Source organism: Sardina pilchardus, chromosome 10 (genome assembly GCF_963854185.1).
Source record: "Sardina pilchardus chromosome 10, fSarPil1.1, whole genome shotgun sequence".
Lineage (NCBI taxonomy): Eukaryota > Metazoa > Chordata > Actinopteri > Clupeiformes > Clupeidae > Sardina > Sardina pilchardus.
The window spans coordinates 33080692-33096009 of NC_085003.1; the positions used below are offsets into that span (position 1 = coordinate 33080692).

The window sequence follows — 15318 nt, forward strand, 5'->3', positions numbered from 1 at the left end:
GCTGTCAAATACAGTTGCATTTTCAGCTCTGAACAGCAAACGTTCAGGAATTGGGCTATTTGAGCAAAAGTGGAACGTGAACTGTTTCATTTGCCAGTGGTTCTGATCTGGTCTAACCACAGTTTCACAATGTGGTTGAGCTGGAAAAGAGCTAAAATTGTGAAATTGTGGTTGGGCCAGTTAAGAACCTCTGGCCAATGAAAGAGCTCACGTTCCACTTTTGCTCCATATGTGCCTCTCGCTTCACTTTCAGCCATTACCAATTTGCAAATGATGATGGTGAATAATTTCATTTCAATTCAATTTCAATTTCAAGTCAATTTCACGTAGAGCGCCACAACATAACACATGTCTCATGGGACTATACAAAGTGTTAAACATCCAGAGAGAGCCCATGGGTAAACGGGGCGAGGAAACACTCCGTAGAATAGGAGATACATACAGTATAAGAAACCTGGGCAGATCCATGACTCAAGGCCTGACCCATCTCCCCAGGGTCAGTTACAGTACAATAAGGTCTGTATACATGATAAGTGGTTAGTTATGGTGGAGAATAGAACATGGTGTTTAAAGCCACCTGCGTATGTTACAACGAGGTAGGATGGTTACAAAATGAGTATGATAATGGATGGATCCCAATCGAGTCAGAAAATGTAAATAGTCCAATGTAGGGAATTAGGATTAGGAATTAATTAGTCCATAGGGATTAGGAATTGTAGGCCAAGTAGTGAGTCGTTAGGGTGCGAGAGACAAGAATCCGGGCAAGGAGACAGCAACAGGTGATGGTGGGGCAGTAATGATGGTTAGTGTTAATAAGTAATGTACTACAGAGAGAGAAGGTAGAAGGCAGAATGGCTGGACAGAGAGAGGAGGTAAAAGGGAGAAGTAGGCCTGCACCAGGGGTTTATTCTTGACTCTCACAGCTACCGCTACATCGAGGTCACACATGTGTGTGTCGCCTAGGCAACGCTTAGGTGTGAAAGACGTCTACACAGCGGTATGTGGTTGCAGCAGAAAGAAGACATCAGGCACCCAGAAACGCTGGTGAGAATGTGTGTGTGAAATCCACAGTTAGCTCTTTGGTGTTCTTGGTGTTGAGAGCCATATGCTATTACATTACATAACATTACATTACATAACATTACATTACGTAACACTACATTGTACTACACTACACTACTACACTACACTACATTACACTACACTACACTACACTACACTACACTACACTACACTACACTACACTACACTACACTACACTACATTACACTACACTACACAAAGTGTGCCATCTTCACCTACCGAAGATCACAGTATGGACTTGAAGGCGGAGGACAAAACTTTGTAGCGCAAAACGTCTGCATTTCCAATTTCTTCGTCCCCGTGAGAGTTTAACAGGTGCAATAATTCAAAATCCCCATGTTATTTTCCCATAGAAAAAATCTTGAGATACCGGATCTCCTTATCTGGGCAAAGATGGTGGCTTTTTTGTAGGCGAACTTCAGAGGTCTATTGAGAACATGTCACAAGACAGACACGTTTTGGCCCTTGCCATCTTCAGAGTCCAGTTCAGTGAGACTGTATTGTGTGTATATCAGTGAGCATGCAGGAGCCGATGTGCCTGATTACCAACGAGGAGGATGGAGGTCTGAGGGTGGAGCAGGAGGCTCTAGCGATCCTGCAGCAGATCAAGCAGCCGGTGGTGGTGGTGAGTATTGTGGGGCTCTACCGCACCGGGAAGTCCTACCTGATGAACCGACTGGCTGGAAAACAATCAGGTATTGTTTTTGGTATGGTGTTGTTTTTAATAATAATAATAATAATAATAATTAATTAATTGTGATTATGACTTCCAACAACAATGAAAATAGCATAATCATTCAGTTTCATACCAATGCTCTCTTTTTGGCTTGAGTTGTCACATGCATTCACTTTTTGCATGTATTTTTTCCTGTTGGATTATATTTAACAATCAATTTGATTTTTTAAAAAATGCAAATTTTGAATGTGGATGATAGTTCCAAAATCACTGAGTAATTATGTTTAATAATCGTGATCTCAGTATTGATCAAAATAATCGTGATAATGATTTTTACTATAATCGAGCAGCCCTACAATCAGGTAAGATTGTGTCAGGAACCTCAAGGCCAGTCTCACTTCACTAACCTAAATCAGCATGGGATCAGGATAGCAGTCTGTCTTGCTCCACCTCTTCACCGTCCCCAGACCAACTGCTACATGTGTAACAGTAAAGTGTGTCCACTAATGGCCAGTTGCTCTGTGCCACGCAGGCTTTGCCCTGGGCAGCACAGTGGAATCCAAGACCAAAGGAATCTGGATGTGGTGTGTGCCTCACCCCTCTAAACAAGGCATGTCTTGGACACACTAGCCCCTGATCTTACACGCAAACACACACACGTATGCCCTGACTCTAACACACACACAAACATATGCCTTGACTCTTGGACACACTAGCCCCTGATCTTACAAACACACACATGTATGCCCTGACTCTAACACACTCACAAACTTACACACACACACACACACACACACTAACATGTATGCCTACAGTATATCCACATGTGTGTGTGCTGCATCATCATGTACATGCATATGGTTTATTATTGATGTGTTTTAATAGGACACACACTGGTGCTGCTGGACACAGAGGGATTGGGAGATGTGAACAAGGTAACAGTGATTTGAGCAATAAGATGAGGGATTGGGAGATGTGGACAAGGTAACAGTGATTTAAGCAAATAGATGTACCGCATAGCCGCTCAGGTCTGCGCATTCTCTCCACAGAAATATAGCTAACCCGGCGTTGAACCAGTGCCGTTCGGAACTCTTTGAACCGTGGTGCTATCAAGTGAACCAGCCTGCATTTGATATTGACTGAAAACTCTTTTTGAAAATGCTTTTAGCCTTTTCCCCTCTGAATGGAAGAATGACACGCCCACTCCGGTTCGCAGGAAAAAAACAACTATTTTCTGGTTCAACTTCCAAACCAAGGTGCCACGTTCCGAACCGGCTCTTGTTTGGTGGAAACGCTCCGAACGGTTGAAATGTTGGTTTGTGAACGGGAACGGAGCCGGTTCTCTGTCGGTGGAAAAGGGCTATGATAGGAACTGGTAGTGCGTTCTACCAACGATGAACAGATGAGAAAAGTTTGGATTGGTCTGAGGCTTCCAGTGGCAGAGCTCAACGTCATGAGGAATGCAGCGGCCTGGAGGTGGCATATGCCTGTATGAGGGCATTCACACAGGTGGAGCAGAACCAGAGGCATAGGAACCAGTGTAGCTGGATGAGCAGCGGGTAAGTGGCTCTTTTGGGTTGGTTGTAGACCAGGCACGCCACCTCGATCTGGATCATCTGAAGGGGTTTCACTGTACAGGCTGGGAGACCTGTCAGGAGGGTGTCAAGTGGTCAAGTCCTGAAATTACTATTCCCTGTAGTTGGGCAGCATCTTGAGTCAAGTATGTCCTGATTGTCTGGATGTTGCAAAGTGTGAAACGGCACGACCAGGCGACCGAGGCAACATGATCAAATAAGGTTAGTTGGTTGTCGAGAACAACTCCTCCATTTCTTGCAGCCCTGGTAGGTGCAACAGACAGGCAGGCGCACAGGTTCAACCGACAGTTTTGATGTTGATGCATGATGCATAGCAGGTATAGCTGGGAGGACCAGCAGTTCGGTTTTTGAGAGGTTTAGCTGGAGGTGGTGTGCCTTAGTTCATCCATGTTGATATGTCTGAGAGGCAAGCCGAGATCCATGCCGAGACCAACGGGTCATCAGGTGGAAAGGACAGAGAGAGCTGCGTGTCGTCTGCATAGCAGTGGTATGAGAAGCTATGCGGATGGATAATCTTGAATTTCCCCTTGGGGATCAATAAAGTATCTATCTATCTATCTATCTATATCTAATCTGTCCCAAAGAGGTGGTGTAGATAGCAAAGATAAGGGGACCCAGCACTGAGCCCTGGGGGCCCCCTGTGGTGAGATAGTGAGGTGCAGATAGCTGTCCAAGCCATGATACGTTAAGCAGGCATCCTGTGAGATAGGATTCAAACCAGGAGAGAGCAGAGCCAGAGATTCCCATGTTAGAGAAAAGGATGCAGTGATTTACCATGGCAAAGGCAAATGAAAGGTAACACTCTGAAGTTTCATGCTTGCATATGGATTGTACTTCAGGGTTTCTGACATGGAATGACTACACTAAATATGGAATAATTACACAAAACATTCTTTATCATTTCTATTTCTATTTCAATTCAGTAGGTGTGTATAAGATGGAGCATACATCTGCACAAAAGGTCACAGGGTCCAAGGTCAAGGCCAAGGTCTCTCCAGTGGGTGGAGGCATAATCAAATGCTTTGTGTTGAGCTTTCATTCCTTCTGTTTTAGGGAGACCCAAAGCACGACACAAAGATCTTTGCTCTGGCCATTCTTCTGAGCAGCACTCTGGTGTACAACAGCCGCGGCACCATTGACAACAGGACTGTGGAGGAGCTCCAGTATCCTTCTGCATCACTGTACACATACCATCATAGTATCATTAAAATTTCAGTGTTAAGCCAATAGTATCTTTGATGGTTAACTGTACTAGAAGCAGTTACATCTCATTCCTGAGTAGGCTACTAATCCTCAACCCTTCGCAGATATGTTACAGAGCTTACTAGATTTATAAAGGTCAGATCGTCTGATGAAGAGGGAGACGATTCAGAGTTTGTGAAGTTCTTCCCAAATTTTGTCTGGACCGTGAGGGACTTCACTCTGGAGCTAAAGATCGGTGGTCAGGATGTGACAGGGGATGAATACCTGGAGTATGGCCTTCAGCTGAAGAAAGGTGTGAATGAAAGAACACGGATGAACCCCGAACATGTTGTCAGAGTGTCTGTGCATCCCTTTATTCATTCATTCACATTTCTTTGAAGGTTGTTCAGGAAATGTGGTGGCGTACAACCTTCCAAGAGAGTGCATCCGAAAATATTTTCCATCTCGGAGATGTTATCCATTTCCATTTCCGACTAATCCAGAGAACATGTCTCGTTTGGAGAGTTTGAATCAAGATGAGCTTTCTGCTGCTTTTTTGGAGGTTGCAAAACAGTTTTGTACCTTTGTTTTTGAACACAGCCAAGAAAAATTAATGAAAGGTGGATACATCGTCAGTGGGAAAGGTGAGTTACTAGCCTGGTAGTAAACTAGTAAAACAGACCTTGGAATCTTTCAGATTAAGGGTCTGACCACAAATAATGAAAATGGCCCAACTTGAGGGGCGGCACCAAGCATGCTTTTGCTTTCGCTCGTTTTATGCTTACAGGTTTCTCTGCAGAGCTTCCCCTACAGCTGTAGCGTCTATATTTTGCAACACTCTTCAATCGGTCAGTCTGCTTTTTCATGAGCATGATCACGAGGCTAGAGACTTTCTGTTTGACAGTGCCACCGGCCCTGTGGCAGAAACTTGCAAGCGTGGTTTTTCCGCTCAGAGGCGCTAGGGGGAAGCGAGACAGCTGTCACTCAACCCCAAAATAGTAAAAAAAAACCCGAAGCTGATTAGTTAAGGCAAATTAAGCTAAAAAAAGGTGCATAGTTCGCCTTTAATTTTCAATCTAGTTAGATTCAATAAAATGTGAGATCAATTTGTGGATCATGTGTTTTTCATCAATTTATTGAACAACTTGAATATATTACATTGACCCTAAATACACCTGTGTGTCTTTCCTTGTCTCCATGAAGTCCTTGGTGATCTAGCAAAGACGTACGTAGACACCATCTCCAGTGGTGGAATGCCCTGTCTGGAGAATGCTGTGGTCGCCATCTCAGAGAAGGAGAATGAAGCTGCAAAAGAAGATGGGCTTCGTTTGTATCGGAGTGGTATGGACCAGCTGAAGCAAACCTTTCCTGTAGAGCTGCAGGTCGTGACCTCTAAACATCGGGAACTCAACAGCATGGCCATTCGGGAGTTCATGAAGCGATGCTTTAAGGATGATGAGGGAGTCTTTATGGAATCTTTGGAGGTCAGAGTTCCCATTCCAAGTTGTTAAAGGAGCAGTTCTATTATAGATAAACTTTCCAAAATTTTAAATAAAATATGTTCTCCTGGATTTTTCCAGTTTATGAAATGTCTATCTCCACTTATGAACAGAAGTAATGATTCACTGTTTCATATGAATATGAATTTACAGAAAGAAATTGATGAACATTTTAAGCAGTATTTACAAAACAATGAGGAGGCTTCAAAGAACAAATGCCAGGATATTTTGGATCATCTATCTGCTGATATGGCCGATAAACTCCAGAAGGGAAGCTATGCTACATCTGGAGGCTACAAACTCTACCGCCAGGACATGGATCATATTGTGGAGGAATACAACAGTCAGACCAATGAATCAGTCAAGGTTATACACACCAGGCATTCAAAGGTTAATGCAAAGGATAGTACAGCAACATCATCATCATCATTGTGTGTTTGTGATTCCCTCACAGGCTAAAGAAGTCCTGGAGAAGTTTGTGACGAAGAAAAGCGAGGAATCTGAACACATCAGACAGGCAGATAGCAAGCTGAGGGAGAAAGAAAAACGCATTTGTGGTGAGCAGAGACAAAGGTGTTGTTCAGGGCTGTCAGGCAACTGGAAATAATCTGTTGATTTTTTACACACATGAAAGTCATAAATTTTTCTCAACTATTAGCCGCTGCTTATATACAGTATATTGATTTTGCAAAAATTCTATTCATACTCTTCAGTCACGTGGTTACCATGGATACCTGGTGGGCAAGAAACGCTGACAAAAATGGCTAACGTTTGCATGTCTGTAGTTATACACAAAATAACATCTGTTCCGTCGTGTGATCCGTAGAGAAACTGCTGCTACGTTTCCATGTGCCGCCACTAGGCTTATTTCAGGATGACTGCGTCACCATGAAGCTAAAGATCTCTGGATCTGTATCGAATCTTCACAGGCTAATACTCACGCAAATAGTTCTCTGTTGAGTCGACCTACCTTATCAATAGGATAAGTGGCAGAAGTTAAGCTCCTAAACGCTAATAGGCTAGTGAGGTGGTGTGTCAGTAAGTCCAAATTTGATAATTTTTATGTAGCCTACTGTATAGTTAGCTTTGGTCTTGATGCCCTGACATGTGACCCCATATATGCCCGACTGAAGGCCAAGTGGCCTTGACCCCATATATGCCCAACTGAAGGCCAAGTGGCCTTGGCTTGCCCCTAAAACTATGAAATCCCAAGCCTGGTTCTGTCCATCATGAAGACATTTTCAGCATTTGAACAAAATCGCAATAATAACGATAACTGTTATAATGGTCACTCTAATTATTAAGTTCTCCTACAGTTACATCAATATTGGAGATCAGTTCAGACTGCTGAGGTCATCTGAGAATGACTTCCCAATGGTAAACATTGAGGGAACTCAACTGAAAGAGAACAGGGCCCTGGTCAATCATACTATATCTGCTAACCCTGAAAAGTCTGAATCCATCCAATCTAATTGTGAAAAAATGACAAAAAGTGAAATAGATGACCTGATCCTTAATAGCAAAACATGGTACTTCCAAAATATTTCTTTTAACAACTTGGATCTGGGAATTAAATTGCACTCTTTGTAGTCTGTTTTATTTGACATTTTTCTTCATGTCTGCAACATTACAATTTCTCCTCTCTTCGTCACTAGCGGAGAAAGAGAAAGCTTTTCTCTTGGAACAGAAGATGGAGGCTGAACAGGAAGAGAAGCACTTGTTGGAGGCAAAGATGAAAGCAGACCAGGACACTTATGAAGAGAGAATGAAACAGATGGAAGGAAAACATGAGGAAGAGAAGAGACGTAATGAGCAGGAGTTTGAGAGAGCTCTCGAGAGCAAGATGAGTGAGCAGAAGATTATGCTGGAAAAGGGTTTTGAAGAGCAAGCCAAGAAGCTGCTGGAGGAGATAGATCAGTACAAGAAGGGGTGCGAGGAGATTCAGGCCAAATATGATACGGAGGTTAAGCTGGTGAGGGAGAATCTTAAGGTGGAGAAGCAGGAGCTGGAGCAAAGACATGAGCAGGAATTGGCTCGACTCAAGCAGCAACACGACGAGACCAGGAACCAACACAGCGAGACCATAAATATCTTGGCACATGGATTGAAATCCAAAGACTCAAAATGTTTTAAGTGTGTTATCTTGTGATCAAGATCACGGTTTCATTTCCGAGCTACAATAACTACCCAGTTTTGTTTGCTGTTTTCTTAGTGTATACTCAGTGGGCTGCTGCCATCACCACCAAAAAGGTGTCTAATGGCCTGTATAGACTACACAATTTCAGCCTGATTTTGCCATGATTGTGCCGTGGCCAACAAATTTCCATTGTCGTGTCTGAATATTCAAAGTCAGGAACGACGCTCAAAAGAGGAAGTGTCTTGTAATGTGACTGACCCACTATTTATTTTCTGCGACATTCCACGACGTTCTGACCAAAAGTCTAGCATGTCCGAATTTGTGGGGAATCTACGACTCCCGTGTTGACACTGACACTGTGAGGACACGTGACTAGAAGGCTACGATAGATGATCTTGTAATGTGGCCACTCTTACGACCAAGACGAGAAGGCTACGATAGATGATCTTGTAATGTGGCCACTCTTACGACCAAGACGAGAAGGCTACGATAGATGATCTTGTAATGTGGCCACTCTTACGACCAAGACGCAGCAAGATTTTGTGGTTTTTTGATCGCCTAGTCTGACATCAATCATAAAAGATAATAGTGAAAGACAAAAACATTGTGTGGCCTGTACAGGTCATAACATGTGCTCACTTCCATCCTCTTGTTCACTACCAAGGCAGCTAGGCAGGAAGCCCCAGAGTGGTAGAGAAAACAGAGTGGCGACACTCCCGCAGGAGACCGCAGGAAGATGGAAGCACTTTTCCATGCCAGATTTCGGATTATGGGAGTTTTGGAACTAAAAACAGGCATTTGGGCAAGGTGTTTTTTTTTACTGAAGAATATTAATTTCTTCAAGAGATTTCCCTCTTTCTCAGAATAAATGTGTTTCCCTTCAAGGTATTTTTCCTTGTTGTTTTCATTGTCAGATTACAATAAATCACCTATATAATAATAATATATATATTTTTTAGTGCCTGTTTTTAGTACATTTTACAAAAGGTGGCGGTGGCAATAATTTTGGAGGGGGTATGGGGGTGGGGGGAGGGGTGTGCACCAATGAAATGCAAGTGTTGAGGGAAAGGGTGCACTAGCTAGTTTCTGGAAGGGCCTATAAATAGTGCTTCGGTAGGCTATGTGCATATTATGTGCAGTTGTTTTGTTTTTGTTGACGAATATTAACTGTAGCTGTTGTGATGGACCTGAAATATGGACCTGTCAGACCGTGCAGACCATGTGAGCTGTACAGTTCTACATAAAGTGCCTGTCATGATCATAATGCTTTAACTGCTTTTTCTCTTTCAACTGAATAATTAAAGATTTTTAGGATTTTAATCCATATACTATTGTGACCTACCAGTCTAGTGCTACGGAAACAGTTCTTCATGAAGTGTAATACCTGACAGAGTTAATAAAGACTATTCTCTTTCACGTGACCTGAGTGTGTTTATTCAAGAACCCACACATTCATAATAATAAGAAGTAACTCAAAGTGATTACAACATGAGTTGCATTATGGCAGGGTAAGTCACAAAGCTGCTTGTCAGGGATGCCCTGCAACCTTTAAGTTTAAACAAGTTTAAGGTTTCTAGCCCTATAGCCCATGTAAGTGAAGGGTTGAAAGATGAAAAACATCTTGTTATTCTGGGTTTAACCAGCAGGGGGCCTACCTAATGTTTACTGTTTCACATGCCTCTTCCCCCCCTCATTCTGACGGAAACAATGCACCCTACAGTATGCATGACTCCATTTTGGATCCTGTTATACTGTAAGATCAACTTCCTGTTTACATTAATATATTGCCAGATATGGCTCTTTTCTATAGCCATTGTCTTCAAGACTGTGTGCCACTCCCTTCAGCAGAGGAAAAGGGTTTAAAATGTTACTGAACTGGTTAGATCATTTTAGCTATTTTGTTCAACTAGCTATAGACTGCTATATTAAAACTGTCATAACTGTCATTTCTGTCATGGCCTACTGTGTACCGTAAGCAGGAAGTTGATGAATCCAAAATGGAGTCGTGTAGTCTATTGCCTCTTCTCATTCCTCTTTTTGTCTATCCTCCCTCCAGTCCTTCCTCTGGCTCCAACCCCTCCTTCCAAATAATTCTGTAGTCATAGTAATGAAAAAAAAACCAACAAAAACAATGCCATGTTCTGCCCCTGTCCTGGATTCACCTTTGGCTCCTTCCTTCTGCCTCCATGGAGCTTTCACCGCACAGATCCTCTCCTGACAGAGCTGGGGATTGAACCTGCAACCTTTTGGTGCATCAGCGTTTGTAATCCCTGATGATACCACTGCACCAATGGCTCCTCCACCTGCTTCCATTTCCCATCCTTAGACATAGTGATGCTTCCAAAGGCTGGTTAGAGAAACAGTATTGACTGTAAATCTCATATGGCTGATATTTCCTAATCAGGTTAAAGGAGAAACAGTATTGACTATAAATCTCATATGGCTGATATTTCCTAATCAGGTTAAAGGATAAACAGTATTGACTATAAATCTCATATGACTGATATTTCCTAAGCAGGTTAAAGGAGAAACATTAAGATAGGAGAGTTCCAGGGCCTCTTCGGCAGAGCTGAGAACACGATCACCACCAATAACCTCATCAAGCAAGACCATCTTACACCAGCTGTATCCCACACAACAGGCTGGTCACACTAGCTTCCTCAGATGGTCACGCCAGCATGTCCACCTGGTGGCCTAACCAGCTACACCAGCAATGACCATTAAGAGCTGGAAGAAAACCAGCAAAGACCAGCAAAAAACAGCTAAAACCAGCTAGCATCATAAGCTGGTTGAGCTGTTTTGTTCAGCAGGGATGTGATGGGGTGGTCAAACCAAGGGACGCAAAACAATCATAAAACATGATTTTATTCTACATGTCCAATGTCATTAGGAAAATATATTTAATTCTGAAAATAACAAGTTTTTGATAAGAATAGCCTATAACATTTACGTGGTGATGTTGTAACTGTAAATATTATGTTGATCAACCCGGACACATGGAAATGGCCATGCACTTGTAAAAATGTTTAAACATCGTGTGATACTCTTCATTAGCTTAAACATAGTGTGATACTCTTCATTAGCTTAAACATAGTGTGATACTCTTTATTAGCTTAAACAGAGTGTGATACTCTTTAAGAACGGTGTTTTCTAGTAGCCTACATCATGTTAGAAAAAAACTTGAAATATTAGCTTCAGGCTTTAGGACAGCACTGGCTCTTGTTTATGCCTTATGCATCTCTATCTATACTAGCTCCTTATCCATCTCCTCAAATGTTGTGTCCACAAATAGAACCCGTCGCATAGAATGACTTGGTAACAAATAGCCTGGGCCAATGGTTGGGGTGCCACCTCTTTCCAGGGGGTGATGTGTGTGTTTTGGGGGGAAATCAGCGTGTGAGATTACGAGGAGACGTGTGTGAGTCGGGCTCCTACTTCTGTGCATGTAAAAGAGTTCTTGTGGCATGGCTGTGGCCGACAACAGTCATTATTAAAAGTAGGCTACCGGTTTATGATAACTGCCTCATCATTGACACGGAACGTTACAATATGTAAACATGTACAATCCAAAACAATGACACTCATGCACACAGTCAACTATGCAAGCGCAGACACACATACTGGATAATCAGAGAAGATAGACATGTTTTCCCTATCTACATGTGAGAGCCATTGATATATTTTCGACAATTGAAATGTTTATTTTTTATTCCTTTAGCAAGTATTCCAGTTTCAACTGAACACCATTTTAGTTATCTTCAGAAAATACTCCAGATTAAACTGAACATAATGTTGGTTCTCTTCAGAAGGTACTCCAGGTTCCACTGAACACAAGTTTAGTTCTCTTCAGAAGGTACTCCAGGTTCCACTGAACATAATTTTAGTTCTCTTCAGAAGGAACTCCAGGTTCCACTGACCATAATTTTAGTTCTCTTCAGAAGATGGTCGTGGTTCCACTGAAAACAAATTTAGTTATTTTCAGAAGGTGCTCCAGATTTCAAGTTTAGTTCCCTCCAGAAGGTCCTTCAGGTTCCACTGAACACAATTTTAGTTCTTTCCATTGTGAGCTGCTACCATACTTACAGTTTTATTCAGTTTCTGATTGGATGATTGATAAGAGGCATCCTAGAGCGCTTCTGATTGGATGACGTGCCATCGGGCAACTTCCACTTGGCTCTTGTTGCACATGTCTCTCCAGTGCGCTTGCCCCGCCTCCTCAGCCTCTTGGCCAATCACAATGCGTCCCACGATATTGCTCGTTGAATATAGGCAACCCTGCCCAGAAGAACAAAACAATTCAGTTGTTACATCTTTATTACACCTTCACAAAGGGTTGTCTGATTTGAGTGTGTTTACTCTGAGTGTGTGCCACTGGCACCACAAGCACTACCGGTGCTGAGACTGCAGTATGTGAGAGATGTTGCCATAGAGACCGAGGTGAGATCCCGACCTTGATGAGGATGATCTCCAGGGCCAGCGGCAGCTGCGTGACGTCTCCGGGCGGCAGCTCCAACAGGAAGGGAGCGTTCCAGACGGCAGTGTGCCCAGCGGCCCCCTGGGTAGCTCGAGAGGACACCACCACCCCTGCATGGCGCAGGTTCACCACCACGTGGTGCTCTGGACAGACCAGAGGAGAGGGAGGGAGGGAGAGAGAGAGAGAGGGAGAGAGATGGGGTCAAAGGAAGATAAAAGAGTGAGAAACAGAGGGATGGAGACCAGAGAGAGAGAGAGAGAGAGAGAGAGAGAGAGTGGGGGGGTGGGTGGAGAGAAACAGACAGAGGTGGAGATTAGACTCTTATCCTCATAAAATCCTGTCTGGCTGTAGACATAACCTGGCCGACTAGAGCCAAAACCAAAACCACAGCTGCCCCCAAGTAATCCGCCGTGCATCTCTCCTGTCCCGCACACTGACCACAGACTACAGGCCACTGACCACAGACACCAGGCCACTGACCACAGACACCAGGCCACTGACCACAGACACGAGGCCACTGCCCACTCAGTATGTGGCCTTCTTCATTAAGTCAATTACATTACAAAGACACTCCATGCGTTTACATGAGAGCTTTAATTCTGAATAAAACAAACTGAATTCTGAATAAAATGCAATTCCGCTTTTAAAACGACCATGTAAACTTGTCGTTAAGTGCCTTGATCAAGGGCACAACAGTAGAAACCGGGAATTGAACCCACAACTTTTCTGGCGACTGCTAGCCCAGCTCCTTAACCACTACCATAGTGTTGAAACAGTGAATGAGTGAATCTGCTCTTCATGTCTAACTGGAGGTAATGTTGTATTAGTGAATGAGTGAATTGAGAGGTAATGTTGTATTAGTGAATTGAGTGAATGAGTGAATGTTGTATTAGTGAATGAGTTAATTGAGAGGTAATGTTGTATTAGTGAATTGAGTGAATGAGTGAATGTTGTATTAGTGAATGAGTGAATTGAGAGGTAATGTTGTATTAGTGAATTGAGTGAATGAGTGAATGTTGTATTAGTGAATGAGTTAATTGAGAGGTAATGTTGTATGAGTGAATTGAGAGGTAATGTTGTATTAGTGAATTGAGAGGTAATGTTGTATTAGTGAATTGAGATGTAATGTTGTATGAGTGAATGAGTGAATTGAGAGGTAATGTTATATGAGTGAATTGAGAGGTATTGTTATATTAGTGAATTGAGTGAATGAGTGAATGTTGTATTAGTGAATGAGTTAATTGAGAGGTAATGTTGTATTAGTGAATTGAGTGAATGAGTGAATGTTGTATTAGTGAATGAGTTAATTGAGAGGTAATGTTGTATGAGTGAATTGAGAGGTAGTGTTGTATGAGTGAATTGAGAGGTAATGTTGTATTAGTGAATTGAGATGTAATGTTGTATGAGTGAATGAGTGAATTGAGAGGTAATGTTATATGAGTGAATTGAGAGGTATTGTTATATTAGTGAATTGAGTGAATGAGTGAATGTTGTATTAGTGAATGAGTTAATTGAGAGGTAATGTTGTATTAGTGAATTGAGTGAATGAGTGAATGTTGTATTAGTGAATGAGTTAATTGAGAGGTAATGTTGTATGAGTGAATTGAGAGGTAGTGTTGTATGAGTGAATTGAGAGGTAATGTTGTATGAGTGAATGAGTGAATTGAGAGGTAATGTTGTATTAGTGAATGAGTGAATTGAGAGGTAATGTTGTATTAGTGAATGAGTGAATTGAGAGGTAATGTTGTATGAGTGAATTGAGAGGTAATGTTATATGAGTGAATGAGTGAATGAGTGAATGTCCTCCTCGTTCTCCCACATGCTGCTGTCTGGGCCGGTCGGCACCAGAACCAGCCCTATGATGTCATGGAGCGGTTCTGTCTGCGTCCGTGTTCTGACGTGTGGGCCGGGTGCGGGGCGGTTCTGTCTGTGTCCGTGTTCTGACGTGTGGGCCGGGTGCGGGGCGGTTCTGTCTGTGTCCGTGTTCTGGTGTGTGGGCCGGGTGCGGGGCGGTTCTGTCTGTGTCCGTGTTCTGATGTGTGGGCCGGGTGCGGGGCGGTTCTGTCTGCTGTGTGGTAAGACCAGCGGGGGTCGGCGGGCGCGTCGGAGGGATTGCGAGGGGAGACGAGTGAGATTAAACTACAATGTCATTAAAAACGGGATGATCTGCCTCGGACCTCGTGAGTCCTGTAAGACAATCGCTTAATCCCCCACATTAAAAGCCAACACGAGGGCTTACTCCATCCTGCCCCCACCGCCCCCACCACCCCAAGCAACAGATCACGGATCAGTCCAAGCCCACTGGGGCCTTTCACTCAGAGTGCCTGGGCTCACGGGTTCACGTGTGTGTGTGTGTGTGTGTGTGTGTGTGTGTGTGTGTCCTGAATGTGTGTCTATGCACAGTGCAACTGGAATGTTTTCAGACCCTTTCAAGTTTTCCACATACTGCATTGTTATGTTTCAGACTCATCTTAAAATGGATTCAATTAATTTTTATCTCACCAATCTACACACAATACTCCACAAAAAGAGCAGCTGTTTGGAATGTTGTGTAAATTTCCCATTTACATTTTGTATATGGTTGTCTTTCTGTAACTATGGATCTCATTCATAGTGACCGTCATATAAATGCCAAATAAATGGTTTCAGTATAGTATCAGTATGGGTCATTG

The 15318-nt window shown here is 43.0% G+C and overlaps 1 protein-coding gene across 1 annotated transcript; it reads left to right on the plus strand.

Annotated features, from left to right (window-relative positions):
- The first annotated feature begins 1603 nt into the window (after positions 1–1603).
- LOC134093765 (guanylate-binding protein 1-like) lies at positions 1604–9093 on the plus strand. Its single transcript, XM_062546999.1, has 10 exons — positions 1604–1778; positions 2292–2369; positions 2645–2694; positions 4408–4517; positions 4662–4849; positions 4938–5180; positions 5740–6020; positions 6189–6401; positions 6490–6592; positions 7691–9093. The coding sequence occupies exons 1-10, from the start codon at positions 1604–1606 to the stop codon at positions 8182–8184; spliced, it is 1935 nt and encodes a 644-aa protein (XP_062402983.1). The 3' UTR covers positions 8185–9093.
- The last annotated feature ends 6225 nt before the right edge of the window (positions 9094–15318 follow it).